At 42.5% G+C, this 22,369-nt stretch overlaps 1 protein-coding gene across 1 annotated transcript in view; it reads left to right on the forward strand.

The window, feature by feature from the left end:
• Nucleotides 1-22,369, forward strand: part of LOC128733908 (potassium voltage-gated channel subfamily KQT member 1-like) — a 126,390-nt gene that overhangs the window by 95,859 nt on the left and 8,162 nt on the right. Inside the window, exons 6-7 of the mRNA XM_053827774.1 lie at nt 6,085-6,463; nt 19,407-19,548. Of these exons, the coding sequence (XP_053683749.1) occupies nt 6,085-6,463; nt 19,407-19,548 (521 nt within the window). The remainder of the gene's footprint in view (nt 1-6,084; nt 6,464-19,406; nt 19,549-22,369) is intronic.

Here is a 22,369-nt window from a genome sequence, read left to right on the forward strand (position 1 = left end):
TGCCATAATGTACGTTTGCCATAATAGACGGGAGCTATAATGTATGTTTGCCATAATTCATATTTTTGGTAGAACTACACTTCTGTTACACTACACACTACACACTACAGTTCAAAGCTTAAAAAACCAGCGCGACCAAGTCGCAAGAGGCCTAATTGATGCCGCTTTTAATTTTATAAAGGGTATCTCGATGTGAGGACTTGGGAAAACTAACTAGAGGACGATAATCCTAGGAAAACGAATAGACCTAGACAGATGTGATTCCTGCGGGGGGCTGCCCCCCCGCAGTGGCCGGCGCATCCAACGGCGGGTCACCGGCGAACACTCGGCTTGCTCTGAATCATCTAGGAAACGTTGGATTATGGCAAAAGTACATTATGGCTTCCGTCCATTATGGCAAACATACATTATGGCATCCGTCCATTCTGGCAAACATACATTATGACATTCGTCTATATGGCATTCGTTCGTATGGCAACCGTCCGTATGGCTATCGTATTTATGGCTCTCGTCCGGTCACCAATTGGAAACTAAAAAGAAAATGGGACGAGAAAGGCAAACGCGAACAAAATGCAGATAAATGAGCCAAAAACAAAAAGAAAAATAGGACTAAAAAGAAGTAAAAATGGAACGGAAAACGAAGAAAATCATCACAATGAAACAGAAATCATGGGACAGAAAACATAAAAACGAGAGAAAAAAAGGATGTACGACAATAAAAGAAGAAAGTGGCACGAACAATGAGAAAAAGTCGGAACAAAAAGTGGTAAAAAGCGACTGGAAATCTGAAGGTATGAAACAGAGAGCAGATAAAACTCAGGTACTTACTCATAATACGGTATATGTCAATCCTAATTTTAAGTAAAACCTCGTGTCCATATCCAAACTCAAGTTTAATTTAATGCCCAATGTCAAGCTAAATTTCAAATAAAATTTAATTCCAGTTTAAAACTAAATTTCTAGTTAATTTTCAATTCCAATTTGAAGTTTAATTTCAAATAGAATTCAAAATCAAAATATAACTCCAATTTACGTCCAATACAATTCCAACTCAAAGTTCAGACCCTGGTCCTGGTCCAGGTCCAGGTCCGGGTCCAGGTCCAGCTCCAGGTCCAGGTCCAGGTCCAGGTCCAGGTCCAGGTCCAGGTCCAGGTCCAGGTCCAGGTCCAGGTCCAGGTCCAGGTCCAGGTCCAGGTCCAGGTCCAGGTCCAGGTCCAGGTCCAGGTCCAGGTCCAGGTCCAGGTCCAGGTCCAGGTCCAGGTCCAGGTCCAGGTCCAGGTCCAGGTCCAGGTCCAGGTCCAGGTCCAGGTCCAGGTCCAGGTCCAGGTCCAGGTCCAGGTCCAGGTCCAGGTCCAGGTTCAGGTCCAGGTCCAGGTCCAGGTCCAGGTCCAGGTCCAGGTCCAGGTCCAGGTCCAGGTCCAGGTTCAGGTCCAGGTCCAGGTCCAGGTCCAGGTCCAGGTCCAGGTCCAGGTCCAGGTCCAGGTCCAGGTCCAGGTCCAGGTCCAGGTCCAGGTCCAGGTCCAGGTCCAGGTCCAGGTCCAGGTCCAGGTCCAGGTCCAGGTCCAGGTCCAGGTCCAGGTCCAGGTCCAGGTCCAGGTCCAGGTCCAGGTCCAGGTCCAGGTCCAGGTCCAGGTCCAGGTCCAGGTCCAGGTCCAGGTCCAGGTCCAGGTCCAGGTCCAGGTCCAGGTCCAGGTCCAGGTCCAGGTCCAGGTCCAGGTCCAGGTCCAGGTCCAGGTCCAGGTCCAGGTCCAGGTCCAGGTTCAGGTCCAGGTCCAGGTCCAGGTCCAGGTCCAGGTCCAGGTCCAGGTCCAGGTCCAGGTCCAGGTCCAGGTCCAGGTCCAGGTCCAGGTCCAGGTCCAGGTCCAGGTCCAGGTCCAGGTCCAGGTCCAGGTCCAGGTCCAGGTCCAGGTCCAGGTTCAGGTCCAGGTCCAGGTCCAGGTCCAGGTCCAGGTCCAGGTCCAGGTCCAGGTCCAGGTCCAGGTCCAGGTCCAGGTCCAGGTCCAGGTCCAGGTCCAGGTCCAGGTCCAGGTCCAGGTCCAGGTCCAGGTCCAGGTCCAGGTCCAGGTCCAGGTCCAGGTCCAGGTCCAGGTCCTGGTCCAGGTCCAGGTCCAGGTCCAGGTCCAGGTCCAGGTCCAGGTCCAGGTCCAGGTCCAGGTCCAGGTCCAGGTCCAGGTCCAGGTCCAGGTCCAGGTCCAGGTCCAGGTCCAGGTCCAGGTCCAGGCCCAGGTCCAGGTCCAGGTCCAGGTCCAGGTCCAGGTCCAGGTCCAGGTCCAGGTCCAGGTCCAGGTCCAGGTCCAAGTCCAGGTCCAGGTCCAGGTCCTATTTAGTTTTGGTCCTGGTCGTATTTAGTTTTGGTCCTGGTCCAAATCCTATTTAGTTCTGGTCCAGGTGCTATTTAGTTTTGGACCTGGTCCTGGTCCAGGTCCTATTTAGTTTTGGTCCTGATCCATCCCCAATTTAGTTCTGGTACATGCCAATTCAGTTTTGATCCTGCTCCGATTAAGATCTGGTTCAGGTCCAATTTAGTTCTGATCCAGGAGTAATTTCGTTCTGGTCTTGATCCAATTTAGTTCTGGTTTTGGTCCAATTTAGTTCTTGCCCTGGCCTAATTTAGTTCTGGTCCAGGTCAAAGTCCAATTTGATCCTGGTCCAGGTCTAAGGTCCAGGTTCAGGTCCAATTCATTTCTGATCCACGTCCAATTTACTTCAGCTTAAGGTAAGGTTAATTAAGATCTGGTTCAGGTCCAATTTAGTTCTGGTCCAAGTCCAATTTAGTTTTGGTCCTGGTCCACGCCCAATTTAGTTCTGATCCTGGTCCAAATCCAATTCAGTTTTGATTCTGGTCCAATTAAAATCTGGTTCCGATCCAGTTTAGTTCTGGTCTTGGTCCAAATCCAATTTAGTTCTTGCCCAGATCGTATTTCGTTTTGGTCCTGGTCCTGGTCCAAGTCCAATTTAGTTTTGGTCCTAGTTCAAGTCCAATTTAGTTTTGGTCCTGGTCCAAATCCAATTCAGTTTAGATCCTGGTCCAATTAAAATCCGATTCAGATCCAGTTTAGTTCTGGTTTTGGTCCAAATTCAATTTAGCTCTGATCCAGGTGTAATTTCGTTCTGTTATTGGTCCAATTTAGTTTCAGTCCAGGTTTTACTTCTGGTACAGGTCCAATTTAGTTTTGGTCCTGGTCCAAATTCAATTAAGTTCTGGTCTTGGTCTAATTTAGTTCTGGCCCTGGCCTAATTTTGTTGTGGTCCAGGTCAAAGTCCAATTTGATCCTGGTCCAGGTCTAATTCTGTTCTGGTCCAGGTCCAATTTGAGTGTGGTCTAAGCTCAAGTCCAAGTCCAATCAAGTTTTAATCCTAGTCTAATTTAGTTCTATTACTAGTCCAAATCCAATTTAGTTCTGGTCCAGATGCAGTTTAGTTCTGGTCCAGTTCCAGTTGTGTTCTGGTCCTTGCTAATTCAGTTCTGATGCTGGTCCAATTAAGATCTGGCTCAGATACAATTTAAATTTGGCCATGGTCCAATGTAGTTCTGATTCTGACACTGACCCAGTTTAGCTTATGGTCCAATTTAGTTTTGGTCTAATTCCTATTAATTATTGTCTAGGTCCAATGTACTTCTGGTCCTGGTCCAATTTAGTTTTAGTCCTGGTCTAATGTAGTTCTCGTCCGGGTCCCATTTAGTTCTGGTTCAATATAGTCTTGATCTAATTAAATCCTGGTCCAATTTAGTTTTGGTCCAGGTCAATTTAGTTCTGAACCGGGTTAAATTTAGTTATAGTTCAGGTCCAATTTAGTTCTGGTTCATATCCATTTTGGAGCTTGCCTAGATCCAATTTAATTCTGTTTCAGGTCAAATTGAGTTCCGTTGCTGGTCCTGGCCCTATCAGGTTCTGGTCCAAGTCCAATTTAGTTCAGGTTTTGGTCCAATTTAGATTGGTTCCAAGTCCAATTTAGCTTTGATTCTGATTCAATCTAGTTCTGATCCAGAACGAATTTAGTCCTAATTTTGGTCCAATTTACTTCTGGTACTGGTCCAACTTAGTTCTGATTCAGGTTTAATTCAGTTCCTGGTATAATTTAGTTCTGGCGCTGGTCCAATTTTTACTCAAGAAGACAAGAAAAAACCACGGTAAAATATAAGATTAACGAAGGGGAAAAAGAACAACGATGGAAGAAAACAGGATAAAGTGATCAAACGGGATATAGGAGGAGAAAAATGGGACAAAATGCAAATGCGATGGAAAAATTGGACACAAAAAGAAGAAACGAAAAACAGGAGAAACGAATCTAAAAAGATGAAACTTTAGAGAAAAAGGCGGTACGATTTGAGAACAAAAAAGTAATTCGGAGAGCAATGGGTAAAAGAAACCTAAACCAAAACAGACGTGACAGAAAAGTAAATAAAACGAAAGGAACAACGGAACCGACGAAGACGAAAAAAGGGTTAGGAAAAGAGTTAGGAAAACACCAAAAAGAATCAGAAACGCGAATCAAAATTATGAAAACATCAATGAAAACCACGTAGACTAAAAAATGGGACAGGAAACGAAAAAACGGGCCAGAAAAAAAGAAACACGAGTGAAAATGAGAAAATACGGAACAAGAAAGCTGTACAGAAAGGGTGAAAAAGCGGAGCGAAAAGTGGAAAAACGCGAATGGAAAAGAGAAAATATAGAATAGAAAACAGGTATAACGTATGAAAGATTAAGATGAAATATGTCAATCCTAATTTTTATTAAAACTTTGTATCTGATTACGTGTTCATGTTCAAATTCAAGTCTAATTTAGAGTCCAATTTCAAGTTCAATTTTAGTCTAATTTGATTCCAATTTTAAGTTAAATTTCTAGTTAAATTTTATTACAATGTCAATTTCAAATTCTAAGTCTAAACTTAAACCGAATCTACGTCCAATTTCAATACAAATTTAAATTTCTAGAATAATTTTAAATCCAATTTCGAGTATGAATCGATTACAATTCCTGGTCCAATTAGAAATACAATCTTGAAATTCTTGAAAGTCCGATTTCGTGTCCAAATTGACTCCAAAATTGATCCAAATTCAAATCCAATTTCAAATCAAATTTTAAGCCCAATTTCCAGTTCAATCAAAAATAAAGTTTCATGATCAAATAAAATCAAATTCAACTCTAATTTAGTATTCTATGTCAAGTCCAATTTTAACTCTAATTTATAGACCTATTTCATCATGTTTTTGAATCCATTTGCACCCGAAAGTCAGAAGATTTCAAACTCAATCGACCGATATTTTTGTGATAAGTAATAAGCCTTTGATTATTTTGGATATTAAAAAGATATAAAAAGAAATGTTTTAAAGTGATTGTCATTGATGTCATCATTGTTGGTACCAAAAGAAAAGTCTAAACCTGATCATAAAGTCCGATGGGGCATTTACATGAAATACTAGAATGCTCTTGTTTCTGTTACGCAGAAAGCAGGTTAACATCTGAAGCATTCAAATTCTATTAAAGTAAGGGCGATAAAACCAATAGTTTTCGTGGGCTGAGCGGTTCAATCAATCAATTCAATCAATATGCAAGATAGCATAATTCCTATTATGTTAGTGCTACCGAAACATAGAACAAAGGCCAATACAATTCAGCTTGAAACAGAAGATTACTACTCTAAACCTTCTTAGTGGAAAACAAAACACAATTTTGCAGCATCCTCGAACCGGAATGAATTCGATTGAAACAATCAGCAAAAACGAGTGGATTCAGGTAAACTTTCCTCACCGTATTTCGTCCAGTTTTTATGCTCAACTTATTTCTTCAATACGTCAATACGTCTCGATCGAATCTCTCGAACAAAGAGTTTTTCTTTTCGTTTACTTCAATACACTGCGCTTCGGGCAGTCTGCTAGCCCAGCTCAGCATGACACAACCCGAAATAAAAAAAAAAGGAAACAAATTATCCCGTCCCGTTCATCCCCACTCGAATATTCCCCCGCAGCAACGAGCCAGCAAGCTATAGCCCGCCCAGGACCGTTCTGAGTGTTGTTCCGCCCTAGATGTGTATCAATGTTTGTTGTTTGTTGTGTATTTCGAAACATTCGGGTTCAGACCCTAATGGTACAGGTGGCGAGACGCGGTGCCTCGGTGCTGAAGCGGAGGAAATCCCGAAACCGGATGGAGGTCCCGGGTCTGAAGAACGCTGCGCTGGCGTCAGCGGTAACTTCATCGGGCGGACAAGGCAACAACTCCGGTGGTGCCGGATCGGCGGCGACGGCGGCCATGCCCTCGGGAGTCGGTGGAACGGCCACCGGCGGCGGAGGGACCTGTAGTGGACCGCCGGGTACTCCCGGGGTGGGTGCTAGTACCTCGGCAGCGGGCAGCGAAAATACTCTCGGGACGCCAATTACTCCCGCGGCCGAGTCGCACCTTTCCAAGAGCGAATCCGACGGGGATGTTGTGTTCTACATGGAGGAACCGAGGGCGGCAGGTGAGTACAGCATCTTTCAATATCTTTCAGGGTTTCGACTCGATGATTGCTTTGCTGATTGAGCGTATCGATTGTGTTGTGGTTCGATTTGAGTTGATTGTGACATTTTACTTTCCCTCTGTAGGAAAAGTAAAATTCACCGAAAAAGAAAAAAAACCAAAGTGATGGAAGTGAAATATAAAATATGAAATTCAAACACATGAAAACCGAAAGATAAAAATAACACATTCTGTCAACATGACAGCAAGAGTTTTCCGCAGTCGAGTTGAGAAGATAAACGAGTTTAACGAGGCAACCTTTTACCCTTGCTCGAAGCTCGTAGCGGCTGCTCGAAGAAGCCGAACGTCGCCGGTTCAGGTTGAATATCGAATATTTCATTCAGACGGAAAGTCAACATACTCAACTGTTCGACAAACAATTTGGCCACATTCACCTGAAAATGTACAGCAGCCGCATTTATCCTTCCGAAGAAGATGTGGTGGGTGAAAGATATCCCGATATCCTTTTTTCCACATACTTTCTTCGGAAGAAAGAGCGGGCATCGTCGCTAGTGCGGGAATTTTTGATTTTATCCCTCGTTGGTTCCGAAAAACGGGTTTCAAACTGGTTAGATCAAACGTAAAAAGCATATCGACATGACAAATATGAATTCCATTCCTGTCGTTGTGATACTCTAGGTAGGTACAGAAGAATTGGCAAATGCGAGCGAAGGGGATTTCGTTTTTTACGAGTCTTTTTTCCCCATCATTTTCATAGATATCAAGCGGAGAATGGCACGCGGAGAAGATGCAACAAACAAAGAAACTTTTTTTACGATTTATCACTCGATGATGTACCTATAAAGTAAGAATGCGCAAAAACCTACATCAATCGAGATTTGCTAAAATATTTACGGGCACTTGAGCATTCACAAGTGAAGGGGATAAAGTATTTTTTACTGACAGGTTGACATCAATAACGCAACAATGGAGGGAAGCTTTTGTACGACTATACTTTTGGATGATAAAAATAAAACCGCTCACATTTGAATGGAAGAGTTACTGTACACCCAGGGTTAGTAAAATTTGATGCGAAGACATTTGCTCTCTCACCACAGGGACATTCCCAGAGCTTGGTAGAAGGTGGGGCACCAAACTTTTGCAGCATGCAACGTCCCGGCTCTGTGTGCAGTTGTATGGAACGAAGCCTCCAAAATGTAAACTCTGGCAAGTATCAGTGTGATTATTTTCTCACTACGAACTCTGTTTTCAGTGATATGAGCGTTTTCTTACACGTCGATTCCTCTATCAATCATGACCAGCTTGACGTAGTAAACCACTCTAGGCAGCTCACTGTATCTCCGACATTTGACCGACATTTACCGACATTTGAGGCTATACCGGGATGCAAAAATTTCGATATTATGGTAGCCCCAACCTTTCCACCGCAGTCGAGTCATTCCTCCAGCGAGTCACTCGCTTCTGATTTAGTACCAGAACGTGCGCGGACTTCAGACCAAAATCGATGATTTTTTTGTTGCTGTAACAGACTCGAACTTTAATATAATCATTTTAACGGAAACCTGCCTTGACGAGACACTCGTGCCTGTAGTAATTTTCAAGCGTACAACCGTCTTCTATATAAATAGTATACTCTACGTATGCAAGGAAACCTTCGCAGAAATCCGAAGAAGTTCTGGTATCTAGTCAACTCTAACAAAAATGAAGATGGCCTACCTGTAGATTTGTTTCTGGCCGATCGTAAAGCCAACGCTCTTTGCATCATACTTCATGCAGGCTTTTAATTGATTTCCTACTTCCTTGGAACAAATTGCGTCCGCTGTTAGAAACACTCCTAACGAAGTCGTTAACCTCAACGTTTTGCGGGTAACTGAGGTGATTGTCCAAACTGCCATTGGAAAACTGAAATATTCCTTAGTGGCTGGAGCTGACGGTATTCCATCTTGCATCCTGAGAAAATGCTCTACTATTCTCGTTGGACCTCTTTCACTATTGTGCAATGCTACAATCCAGTAGTGTAAGTTATCTGCCCAATGGGAAAATTCAGTTATATCCCCTGTACACAAGAAGGGTGGTAAGCGCAACATTGAAAACTATCGTGGAATTGTGCTCCAACTCTAAAGTGCCAATCTACGAATCTCGTGTGATTTTGTCTCGTTTTGCCTGCGCAACATTAATGAAAAGATGCAAATTGAGGCAGTGTATACGGATCTGAAAGCAGCGTTTGATCTGATAGATCACGGCATCCTCTTTACAAAACTTGAGAAGCTGGGAGTTTCCCGCACCGTTCGTGGCTGCAATCGTACCTTACACCCCGTGTGCTGAGTGTGGTCCTAGTTTTCCGAATTGTTCTGTAACATTTATGGCGGGGGGGGGGGGGGGTGCTACTGATATTTTCACTTTTTAAAAATGAGCTATCAGCTTTTCTGTCAGCTGGCTGAAGGTGACTCCGACTGCATTGAGCTGCAACGCCTAGTGGACAAATTTGTAGATTGGTTCTCGGGTAACATGCTTACTGTCAGCTTCTCAAAGTGCTTCGCTATCTCCTTTCACCGTAAAAATAAAAACGAAAGATAGAAAATGGGAAAGGTCGAGAGAGAGAGAGATGAAAAGGGATAGATAGAGGAAGGAAAAGATAAAAAGAGAGAAAGATAGAAAGGGATAGATCAGAGTTATAAAATCAATGATTTCGAATAAATCGGTGAGCTATCGCCATACGCACAAATTATGATCCGTACAGATCATGACAACCGTGAATCTTTAGCTTTAATCACAAAATTTTATTCTTTTAATAACTCATAGCACTCGATCGTAGTGTTAACGCAAGTAACAATTGTAAAACCACTTGGTTTTACTTAAATTTTATATGAGTTTTATTGCGGTATTAACCGTTTCCTCTTGATACACTTGTAGCTAGCTATAAACCCATAATAAAACTGTTAATACAGCAAATTTATGGTGGTTGCTTATATTACCACAATAAAACTAATTGGCTGTTCCATGTCTCTTATAAACTTACCATACGTTAGGCGTAGCAATACAATATGGCGCACCAATCGAAATTGATCTTATTACGGTTGCTTGTCAAACCGCAATAAATCTGTTAGTTGTATAGAGCTATTAAAACGGTAACTCCATGACCAATAAGATTTATTGCTGCTATTTATTATGAAGAATATTAGAGTTCAGCACTAAAATTATTTCTTATGCGAGGCCATATTGCCTAGCTCTAGTATTCTGTTTTAGCTCGCAAAGAAAAATTGATAAAAGCAAAGTGTTGTGCAGAAAGAAAGTTATTATCTCAATCGATTTTCCGGTCACAGGAAGCAAATAAATTGATTTTGCTTGAAATTGAGATTGACTAATTGAATATATTTATATTATTATAACGACAAGTTTTTTAAAATTGCTAAATATCGATGGCGCGTTGATTTTGTCCATCTATGATAGGTGGATCAAAATACATGATAAAATTTAATGCGCACGTGCTACAAACCAATATAAACTGCTAAAATTTATTAGTTATTCTATGGGATATTTTATTACGGTCGCTGGAAACCAAATCGATCACGATGATCTGACTAGTTTATAACAACTGTGCTAGTAGGGTAACTTTGCTGCTCACAGATGTATTTTCAAGTTATCAAAGTTGGCGGACGGATTAAACTTTTCACCAGAGCAAGCTGTATGCTTTATAGGTTTGTAGCGAAAAGCTTCATTAAATTATGGCGGTAGCTGTCAAGCAGCGAAAAGTACAATCGGTTTTATTGCTGCTTTCGGCGTGATAATATTACTCCAGCTTACTACCTGATATCTTATGAGTGGTTATGAAAATCTTGGTCAGAAGGCAGTTTTATAGCGGTCATTAGAAAGTTCTGGTGAAGCTCAGAGTTTTATTAGCGGCTTTATAGAATTGGTCATGAAAACCACTATACGAACGTAATAAAACTTAAAATTGTTTTTTTTAAGGCATGGACAAAAGGTAGAAGTCACAACGACAACTTGTTAAGCATAGCTACCAATAACCCCCCCTCACCTTTCCACTCTTTCCCCACCATGCAAAAATTCTTCATTACTTTCCCCTACCGTCCGTTCATCAATTGTAGAACTATCGTGTCAAAAAATATTAATATATGCTTGACCGCATTTCAAGGTCAACCCTAAAAACACGTGGTTTGGTCTATTAAAATTGTTACTTGGGAAATTACGCAGATTCACGCACTGCACACAACCGATCGTCTGTATCTGTTATATTTCTTAACGCAATCAATCAATGCACACGATCTTATATGAGATTTGCCATAATCTGTACAGATCGGGACAAAGTATTTGTTGCTTATAAGTAGTGATGTCAATGAATCTGAATCTGATGTTCTTTGATATTGAATGTTCTTGATCGCTAGAAGCAATTTTTTTTCATCCCTGGGAAAGATAATTGAGAGAAAGCTAGAAAGGGAAATATATGGAGAGAAAGGAGAGATAGAGATTTGCATTTACATTTATTTGAGATAATTCATCTGATTTGTCTACATAAATGAAACTTAAGTTAAATGAAATTAAAATTATGTAGAGATAGAGAGAGAGAGAGAGAGAGGCTGAGGTCTTACCTGCTATTCTAGCGCATGATTTGGACCCATCCAGTATCGCACGAATCAGCGTAACTAGAAACCATGTTCCAGCATTATCTGTCACAGCTCATTTTGTTTGACTGTATCGTACGCCGCCTTAAAGTTCACAAATAAATGATGTGTTTGCAAGTTATACTTTCGGATTTTGTCTGGTAATTGACTCAGGGTAAACATCTGATCCGTTGTGGAGCGACCCTCACGAAAATCAGCTTGCTACTCGCCAACGAAGGACTCCGCTAACGCACTCAGAGTGCAGAACAGGATACATGATCACCTTATAGGCAGAATTGCAAAGCAAAGCCTTGGGTATAACTGTCTTTAGACATTACACTTCTTTATCGACAGACTTCGCAGCCGGCTGTAAGAGTACAGGACAGTTACGGGGCTAGTGCAACAATCCTACTGACTCTATCTAGCAGTACTGCCTAGCCGAGATTCGAACATACGACGACTGGCTTGTTAGACCAGCATTGTACCACGAAGCTAACTAGGCGGTACTATAGGCAGAATTGAGCAATGTAATTCCTCGATAATTTTTACACTCGAGTCGAAAAATTGGGCAAATGAGGCCATCCAACCATTCCTGCGGCATTTGTTCTTCCATCCGGTGGATTGCTTCGTACAGACGCTCGCTCCCCGCTTTTAGAAGTTCAGCCGGGATACCATCCTTCCCGCAGCCTTACCGGTTTTCAGCCCACTGATTGCCTTCTTAACCTCCTCCTGTGTTGGTGGCTCCACAACTTGACCATCGCTTACAATTATTATTCTGTCCCAGCTGATTTCTGCGTTTACCTCTCCATTCAACATTGTCTGGGAGTTCTCCTTCCACTTGGATGGTACCGCCGTTTTGTCAGTAACCAGGTTGCCAGCACTATCATTGCACAGCACAGTCATGGCAAAATTCCTGCATCCCACCGTTTTGGAGAAACTCCGTGTGTCGTTGCTGGCGTATCGCTCCTCTGCGCCGGCGAGCACGTGCTCCTCGTGATGGATTCTTTTTTCTGCAACTCTCTCTCTCTCTCTGCTTTGACACGTAGCCGCAGTGAGCATGCGACTCCTGCCCTGGTTCTTTCATCTGTCACTCTCTGGCACTTGACATCAAACCAGCTGTTACGCTGTGGTCTACGCGTCGTACCTATCACCTCTCTTGCAGCTGTTTCGATGACACCATGGATGTTACTCCACAGCCCATTTATATCTTCTTCTTCCTGCTGTTTCGTGATTCGTTGATCTACACTCTTAAATGATTCTACTTAAATGATTAAAACTGCTCAAAATGCCCTTAAAGTGTACAAACTTAAATTTTGGGCGAAAAATTCAACCAATTCACGGGTAATCTCAGTTAAAAGTGTAGCTTTCTGGCGTACTCCACTGCCACGCCATCTGTTGTCAACCGCTGGATGTTGAAAAACAGCGTCCTCTCAATGCGAGCCTTCGCCGTGTTCGACAGCCTTGCGCGAATCTTACACACTACGAGATAGTGGTCAGAGTCGATATTTGGTCCCCGAAAAGACCATCGATACATCGATGACATTCGAACCATGTCGACCGTCAATCAAGACATGATCGATCTGAGAGCTAGAGTCTCCATTCCATGCCTTTAGGTGTGTTTCCGAATAATCAAACGTGGAAAGTAGGTGCTATAGAGGGCTATTCCTCTGGCCGCAGCAAACTTTATGAGCCTCAGACCGTTATCATTGGTCGACAGATGAAGGTTATGTCTTCCAATGACTGGACGGAAGAATTTCTCCCTCCCGATCTGCGCATTTGCATCTCCGATGATGATTCCCAAGCAGCAATGTGAGTTTTATTGTATTCCTATGGTGGTCTTCAAGACCAATTTTGGTCTTAAATACCATCATAAGAGTATAATAAAACCCAAATTGTTACTTGGGTTTTCACGTCATGTTTTGGGCACTCTGCATAGGTCCTCTCAAGCCTATCGTAGAACTCTAAAATCACTTCAGTACACTACAGTAGTTCATAAATCACTACAGGCACGGTTAGAGTTTCGCTTGGCGGCTTGGCAGCGTGATCTTTGAAATACCCACAGAGCAGATGATCTTGCACGTTTCAATCGACGGAGATGCGCGTTTCCCCATGGAGGCTTGCGAGCAGGGGTAGTATGGGAAAGAAATCGGTGATCTGTTCATACTGTTCAAAGTGCGAATGAAATGTTCGTCAACAGCCGTGTCAACATCAGGATACAGTAACAGAGATTAAAATCAGTTTTATGAAAATCTAAATCATTGCCGTCGATAACATCCTCAAACATGACAGGGATCGGCAAACTGAATATAACATCAAGAGCGAGGTGATCGGCATCAAGCGTGATAATAGGCTCGGCCGCCACGGTAACCGAGCAAAGTTGTATGGCTGGATCATTGGCAAGTATCAGATCTAACAAGCGATTATTCCTGTTTAACGCTGAAATAATTTGCGTTAGGTCCTGGAAACAGAACCCGTTTTAAAGCGCGGTGCAAGCTGCGGAATCGTGAGTAGTTGGTAGTCGATGCTGGGACAACCGTTTACAGGAACATTCCAAACTAAACTGGACTGGTTGTAATCACCTAACAGCAGCACTGGGTCACTCGACGCTAGATGAGAATACACACTACCAAGTGAGTCGATATGTTCGCTGATACGTATGGTGTCGTCCTTACGGTAGGGGGTAAATAGATTACACCAATGCTCAGGGAAAGATCGGCTACTAGGACTTTCACCCATAGCTTCTCAAGTGTTTCGTAGATCGGGGAAGGGTCGATGGAGCAACTTAGCCTATTAGAGATCGCGATCAACACACCACCACCACGGGACTTTCTGCTGTTTTGTTGGTTACGATCGCATCTAAAGACGGAGATTGCGTTCCCAAATAACTGTTGGGAGTGAATCTTCTCCTCAAACCAGGTTTCCGTTAATACAATTATGGGCCCTATTCTGTAAGTCACGTCGAGTATCACTTTGCTCGACTAGTCGACTTTTGGTATTATGTAAGTCACATGCGACCCGATTTTGTCGAGTAACTCGACTGAGTCCACCGCCAAAAAGCTAGTGACTAAACGGTTAGCAAGTGACGTTTGAGCTAGCTTTGTTTTGGTCCTGCATTGAGCCGCTATGCTGCCCGTTCTTCTTGCACTCGACACTCGACAGTGACTGAGTCGAGCCGAGTTGCTCGACGTGACTTGCAGAATAGGGCCCTATCGAAGTTCGACTCAGCTACAGCAATAAAAAAGTCGTCAATTTGGTTCGAAGTCCGCGCACGTTCTGGTAATAAATCAGCAATAGAGGATTTGAATTAAGCTGCGGGTCTGACACAGAGCTGCAAACGAGGACGGCGAAGGAATTATTCTAGGAGTTGTTGCACTTGCCTGGTGTGGAATTTTGGGAGCCCCATGCCCTACACCCACACGCAGACCCGGGACGACTGTTGTTCGCTGGCAGGAATAACTCGACTGCGGTGGGGAGGTCGTGGGCTACCATAATACCGTAATCAGTGCATTCCTGTACAGTATCAGATGTCGGTAGAATCGCGGAGAGTTGCCTAGAATGGTGTGCTACGTCAAGCGGGTCTGAGTTAATGGTGAGATCGACCTGTAAGGCGACGCAAGGGTCACTGGAAACAAAGTGTGTATCAGCGGTAGTGAGGAAACAAACACACTTATACTTGCCAGGGTTCGCGGTTTGGAGGCTTCTTTCCGTACAACTGCACACAGGGCCGGGACGACTGATGTGCGCTGGCAGGAAAAGCTCGACTGTGGCAGGGAGCACAGAAGCCTCCATGATGCTAGAAATGTTGCGTCCCAGCTTCCGAATGATCGACGGTGAACTGGTAGTGATGCTTGGAGAGTCAGAAGTAGTTACATGACCGAAGATCCTGGAGTTATAGCTGGTTCCGAGGTCGTCGCAGGAGTTACTGTGATCCTTGGAGTAACAGGCGATGAGAGGAGGATTGATGGTGCACAGTAGTTTTTTGAGACGGCACGTACAAGCTCTCTAAAGAGAAGACCTTGTGGCTAGGTCTCCGTATTCAATGGGGAGTCTCGTAATTTTGTATCCATTCCGATTTTAAACGAGATGAAGTTCATTGCAGACAAATCTGCGTCCTTTTCGGTTAGTGGAATGACCTTGAACGATCATCACACGTCACACTGCACGCATTCTCTAACCAAATCAGTTACTGTAACCACTTTAACACTAGGGTGAATTCTGGACAGGCAGAGCCAGAATAATTCCTTCGGAGGAGGAACAGTTTTTACGGCTTCAGAGGTCGATGCTTTTGTACCTCCAAGGAGCGGCTTAGCAATCATGACGACGTTTCATTGGAGGTTCGCCGACAGTAATTCTAGGGGCTAGTGGTGTAGAGACAGTCTCTTGTACTTTCTTAGACAGCTGTTCCATCTGCTTGCCGTTAACCAAGATTGCCTGCTTCAAATCACTGATAGCCTCACTATGGTTAGCAGACATTGAGAAGACAGTCTTATATTATAGAGTTTTAGTCTCTCTGGGACACGCAGCTATCAAATGGCTTCAAAGACTGATGAGAAACAGTGGAAACATAAACAAATATCACTTTAAAGTAGCAACGTATTTCGACCAATGTGCTATAATATATTCTGCACGCTTTTCATCACTGTATTTATTGTAATCTGTACACTGAGAATATAATTTCGTATTGTTCTTGAAAAAACATTCGTAAAACTATATTCGTAGCTGGTACAAATAATTTCATACCATTTAAAAACATTCGTAGGCTTATTGTCTACCGCAAATGTTGTTATTACGAATGGTTCGTATTTTTTACGAGAGCACATTCGTAGCTGTCTAGCATCAAGACCCATTTGATGCACGGCTGTTGTCTGGCATCATTATCGACGAAAACGGGATGCGAAGATTGTATGAAGAGAAAATAGACTTGTGCATTTATGACCTTCTTGGTATGTAGTAGCTGTGGTTCTGTGGTCTGCGGCGCCGTCGGCTGTTCGTAAAGAAGTATGACAAACTAGCTCAGTTCGATTCCCGATAAAATGAGCTTTTTTCAGAGATAATAAAGATTTCGCTATTTTTCGATAGGTGTCGGTAATGTAGCATACTGACACCTATCGGAAAATAGTGAAATCTAGTACTATTTTTATCGACAGCCTTTTCGTGCATTCGTAAAATCTACGAACCATTTCGTAAAATGCAAAAATTCGTACGAATGTAGCTTTGTTAATATGTACAAAACATTCAGGATTGATTTTACGAATCTACTTCGTGGTAGAAAACAACGAAAGAATTCGTAAAGCAAACGCTCGTTTTCGTACTATAAATCAAGTTTTATTATCAGTGTAGCAAATATTAATAAATAATAGAACATACTGTGAGTACCGTGAACGCAGGTAATTCCGATCAGTTCCTAATTCCGATCACTCAACTAAAGTAGCCGATTTTTAAAAGATTGAATTAAAATTTATAGCTCATTGGCAAACTTTGACCACGAGGATTCCCATAAACTATGGTTTTCGATTCCATCTTCTAAAAATCGACTACTTTAGTTGAGTGATCGGAATTAGGAGCTGATCGGAATTACCTGCGTTCACGGTAGCAAGGATGCCGGGTGAAAGACCAGCAAAAACAATTTTTAGCAGAGAACCCTAATGAGACCGACGACTTCGAGGCACACCCCGTACCCGAGGCTAGAACAGCATAAAGATACTCCAAAAATTAGAGAATTTTCATTCCACTGAAATTTTCTTGAAAAATTGGTGACCTCGATTTATTTAAATAGGGTAGATGATCCATTAGTTGCGCCACTAAGCACAATATAACTTCATTTTGCTTGTTTATTGAGGTATATGCTTCAATTAATGCTTGTGGGATATAAATTTATCAAATACAAGTGTTATCGCAGCCGAAAGGAGAAAGGCAACTTGTTTGACAGCAAATAATTTATTAGCTTCAAATCTGTTGATTTTGATATAGATATTAGTTCTAGGTTACATTTAGCATTTAGGTACCTTACTTTTAAGTATCCTTTGCCTCTCGGAAGCTGCTCAAGCACAATTCTATGCGCTGCACGCGGTGCTCTGTTCTAGGTTAAGTAACATTTTAGAATTGGTAAATAATAAGTAAGTAATAGTTTTAAGATATACCTTAGTAAGTATTAAGTAATGTAAGCTAGCTTTAAGTTTCACCTAGCCTTAAGTTTAAACTAGATACTTTTAAACTAAACTTTAGCTATACTTTTTATAAATTTCACTTTGCTCACTCGTGGCGATTTTCTGCGGCTACTCTTGGACACGGTTACACAGAGAAAGAACAAGACCAGCAGCCCGTTCATCACACACTGTCACCCCTTCGACGCGCTGCTTTTACACGCCACCTCGACGCGTCGCTTTGACACGCCGCTGTGACGCGCCGCTTGGATTCCCTTCAGAAATGGTGTTGGCTCGGGTGACCAGATTACCGCTCCCTGCGGTGACAACAAAGTATTTGTCACAAGGCAAGACAATTGCTTTCGTTGTACGAGAAGCTTTATAAAGAAAAAATAAATTTTCCGATTCAATTATATTGTACCAACAGTTGCGCTAATGTTTCCCTAATTAAGTTTGATGTTCCTTTAATTGTGTTATTCCATATACATTGCTAGGTTGCTAAGTGAAAAAACATCGTAAGAAAACTATAGATGAGCGCCTATAGTTGTGCGCTCCAACTCCGCGTTAGATTTTGGAAAATTGGCATTTTAGCAAATAATGCTTTAATTTTAAATGGTGTAGTCTAACTACCAATACTTCTAAAAGCCTGTTTTATATAATGAATGTAATTGTTTTATCTAAAATGCTACGGTGACGAAAATATGCATTAATAATGAATAGTAGCGCAACTATTCGTACTACCACAACTATTGGATCAACTACCCTATGTATCGTTTATTTAAGTTATGAACAGAGAACTACCGTTTAATCAGGGCACAAGGCTACATTCACAAATCATGAATACGACATAAAATTTTAAACAGAAACGTCCCAGTGTAACCAACCCTAGATACAGCAATGTCCTTACACTAAAACGAAAGGAAAATAACTTCTCACCTGCACACAAATATGCTAATACTCAAGCTGCTAATGTCAAGCTTTCTGGTTCTAATGGCGGGAACAACAATCACTTCCACCGCTCAATCGTCCCGATGTCGACCCTGCCGATTTGGTTTACCATGCGATGCAAAGGAAAACCATCGCCACAGACCAATCAATAGTTCAAATCAAGTGTAGGGAGCACAAGTCGGTTTCCTTCTGTTTTCTTCCAAATAAATTTCTCACCTTTATAGGATGTTCACACGAAAAGAGACCCGTACTGGATGTTACTTTATCAGCTGAGACAGCACCAATGGACTAAAACACGTAATTGTAGGTGTAAAATACTGCCAGTTTAATAAAAAAAGAGAAGGATTGTTCAGTGACAATTTTGAAAACTGAATAAATAAATGGCGATAAAACCGCCAACTGAGCCGCTGACAAGCTTGACAAAGCAACCATGCGGCTACTTTGATTGCCACACGGCACGGGGGGCATGTGGACTGAGCAAATATTATCGCTGTCCCAATAAATATTTACCGGTTTTCAATGATAATAATTAATTCTTGAATAATTAACTGTTTGTGTTTCCCTACTTTGCGTGCCTGCTACGAGGTTATTCAATAGCATTAATTTCCTTTTTCATCGGAACAAAATGATCGGATTGCAGCTAATAATTTTCAATAATCGATGTCATTATGTGATAAAACCATAACATTCGGCGGTTTTTTAACGTCACGTGACGTCGTATTTATTGATATTTAATTTATGAGTTTTAAGAGTACAATCAAATTTTTATTATTCTTTGTTAACTGTTGAATTCTGCATTATCAAATTTGCCTACCCGCAGTTAAGGCAAAGTAAGACTGCTAATTTATATCGCAAACTTTTAATGGTTGAGTTTACGCCCCATAGAAAGCAAAGTTGATAGGAAGCAGAAAAGAAAATTAAAATCGTTTAAAATAAAACAGAACATCGGTAGAAATCATAGCTTTAAGGGAAATTTATCAATATGTTCCAGCAACGTTTATTATTGTTACCAATTATACAACCGCATCAAATGGAAAACAATGTTTGCGCATCAAACCACAACGCGTTCGGAATCGACCACCAGCCATCCATTAACTCACTTTCAGCAAAGCAATCAAATATTAATCGAATTACTTCCGCCCGCCCAACTTTCGGTATCATAAAATTAAAATATTTTCCGTACATCACATAATTGTTTGCTCCTCCCGTTCTTCTCCCACCCCGCATGGAATAGGTACACCGTCCCGAACGAGGCGCAACGACCCGAACCGGGGCGCTTTCGTGAGTCAGAACAGTTCCGTCACGGAGGCACCGAGCGATGAGGTAGAGGCAGAACCGGAACCAGATGACGAACCGGAACCGGCTCGGGTGACGCAGTGAGTATTTTTTTCGATTCAGCCTTACTTATCTACATAGCAAAAGGAAAATAAAAACCACAAAAAAAACAGAAAACAAAACTTTGCCGCTGCTTGCACAAGCTTTATACGACATCAAAAACGAAACAACCACCTGGAATTAGAAACCCCAATGATTCCGTCCACACAGTCAGTAGCACACAGTCTTTGATCGGAAACCGAATACGATTGGCAGTGACCTCGATTGCATCCGTCGGCTGCACGATGGTCCGCCCGGGGTGGGCCCACTTGCCATACCTATACCATTTGGCATAATGACCTATCCTTGTTACTTCCTTCCTGTTTTTGCTTTTTTGCTTTCTTGCGTTTCGTTTTCTGTTTCGAAACTGGCCTATTTGCCATCCTGCTTGCCTTGCCGCCAAGAGCTCAGCGCAACTCGGAAGCATTCGTTGACACTTTCTCTGGGGAACTGACAGCAGACACTGATGATGTTTACAGAAGCTCGCTGGAACTTACGGACGGTGGTGGCGGCGGCGGCGGCGGTGGCGGCAGTGGCGACGGCTACGCACAGAAGTTCAATGGCGCTCACGGATATTGTCTGGAGCCCATAACCGATTTCAGGTACTATGTTTGCAAGGTTTAGTTTTGGAGTAGATTTTTGCATTTACCGAAAAGCAACAACAACAACAACAGCAACAACCTCTCGCACAGGAATGCTTGGCACTCGGCCTTTTTTTCTTCTCTTGGAAATTTATGGCACACCAGAGAAATTGCTTCGTTTCACTCCGCTTTCGGGTGCCAGTCCGGTACTTGGAATGCAAAACATCCAATCAGCACAGATGGCGCAGCTTGTTTGCCACTCATTTTTTCCCCGTTTTATCTGGAACCGTACAATAACATTTCGCTTCCACTACTTGCTTCAAAATTCTAAAACTCATTATACGGTTCAAATTTGCTGAATTTCGATTGTAATGCGTTTTCTTCATCAATTGACTCAAAGCTTTCATGTTTGCTTTCACATAGTTTACGAATTTTTCTACACGTTTGACTAGTGGGTAGGTTTTTCTGGTTTTATCTACAAAAATAAGCTAATAATAATTAACATCGCGAATAGGATTTTCCATTGGTGCTGACAGCACACAAATTCAACATTAGACGGAAATAAAATATTGTAATGTCAGAGTGCCTCAAATGTTTTCAGAAATAATTCAAGGGAGCGAACATCTATTAATAAACGACAAAGTTCAGGGTTTCAGTTTACTCAAAGTTTTACTAGTTCTCATGAAGAGTGTTACGACTAAAATTAGGTCGATTTAGACTTTCTTTTAATCGTGCATTTAAAATCCATGAACACTCCTCGTTCTGCATGTTTGTGCGTGCGTGCAGAATGATATTTGCTCTTCAGAATTATCAAGATGGCGGCCACACAAGAGGAGCTGAAGTACTCGCTAGCTGGCGAAATCGTTGAAAGTTACCAGATGAACTGTCTCCGTCGTAATAAAAGTGTTTGAAGAACGGTAGCCAGGAGGCGGTAGCGTTGACAAAAAGAGGGTACGGCGCTTTCAAGCAGAACCCCAATCTCTCCATCCGAGATGTCGCTAGGAGTGTCGTCTACAAACATGCACTGAACTAAGAAGACGGACTGTCGATTTATAATAAGGCAGAGACTCCAAATTGGGACGATATACAAAATAGGACGACCAAAACCAACGATGTTGATGACGAACCCATCTACGACAAAGCAGACTTCAAATAGCTTCATAGGCAGGTGGTTTATATAGCAACCGGAAGGGGAAAGGTGGCAGACATTTTCAAGTATATGAAACTGTCCAAGTGTGTAATGAAATATCTGGTTTGGCAAGCTACCTGTATCAGTGGCTTGAAAAGCGGCATTTTCATTGGCACGGGATGCTGAAAATTTACGTGAACGGGTATCTGGAAAAACGCCTGCTGCCTTTCCTTACGCAACACGATTGTTCTATGCTGTTATAGCCGAAATTGGGAATGCTGTCATGTCAGAACAAAGGCCAAGGAGTGGTAAGCCACCAACGACTTAAAGCTGGTATCCAGGGACAAGAACCCACCCAGCACGCCAATAAGACTCAATAAACTATTGGAACGAGAAGTAGTTTAAGGTATCATCAGCATCAGCATCTTTGGCTCGAGCAGCACGTTGTTCATAGTTTACGGTAAATTGGTGTTGTGCGGCGAACTACGTGGAGGAGGTGGCTGGATGTACGCTTGGTTTTGCTTGGAGCTTGGAGGAGAAATTGACTTGTAATAGTCAACATCTGCAAATGTCAAGACTTTCCACTTTATTTATCATTTCAAACAAATGAACATGACTTTTATGAGCAGATCACGTTTTGGCATATTATTTGAGGGCCAATGCACATTTAACCCATATAGCGCTGCGGTCAAGTTGAAGTCGTACCACTCGTAGACTTCACTTAACCGCATTGCCTGAAATCGGATTGGATTGTCCTTAGTTTGCTTTCAGTCTTTGCAGTTGCAGGAGTTTCTTAGTTCTGAGGTAACGTTCTGAAGCGTATAAGGGGCCATCCAGATACCACGTGGACAGAAAAATACCAATTTTCAACCCCCCCGTCCCCCTCCGTAGACAAGCGTGGACATTTGCTCAACACCCACCCCCCTCCCCTGTTTGTCCACGTGGACATTTTACCATTTTGAAAATTTTGGTTTTCAACTTCATTTATGCAATATTTATTGAAAAAGCTTACGTGAAAGGAAGCTCCAGTCTAAAGTCACCGACACAATGCATACGAATTTTTAGTCGTTGCGGAAATTTGAGTTTTTCCATGGCTTTTCCGTCAATTTTCCT

This window comes from Sabethes cyaneus, chromosome 2 (genome assembly GCF_943734655.1).
Source record: "Sabethes cyaneus chromosome 2, idSabCyanKW18_F2, whole genome shotgun sequence".
Classification (NCBI taxonomy): domain Eukaryota; kingdom Metazoa; phylum Arthropoda; class Insecta; order Diptera; family Culicidae; genus Sabethes; species Sabethes cyaneus.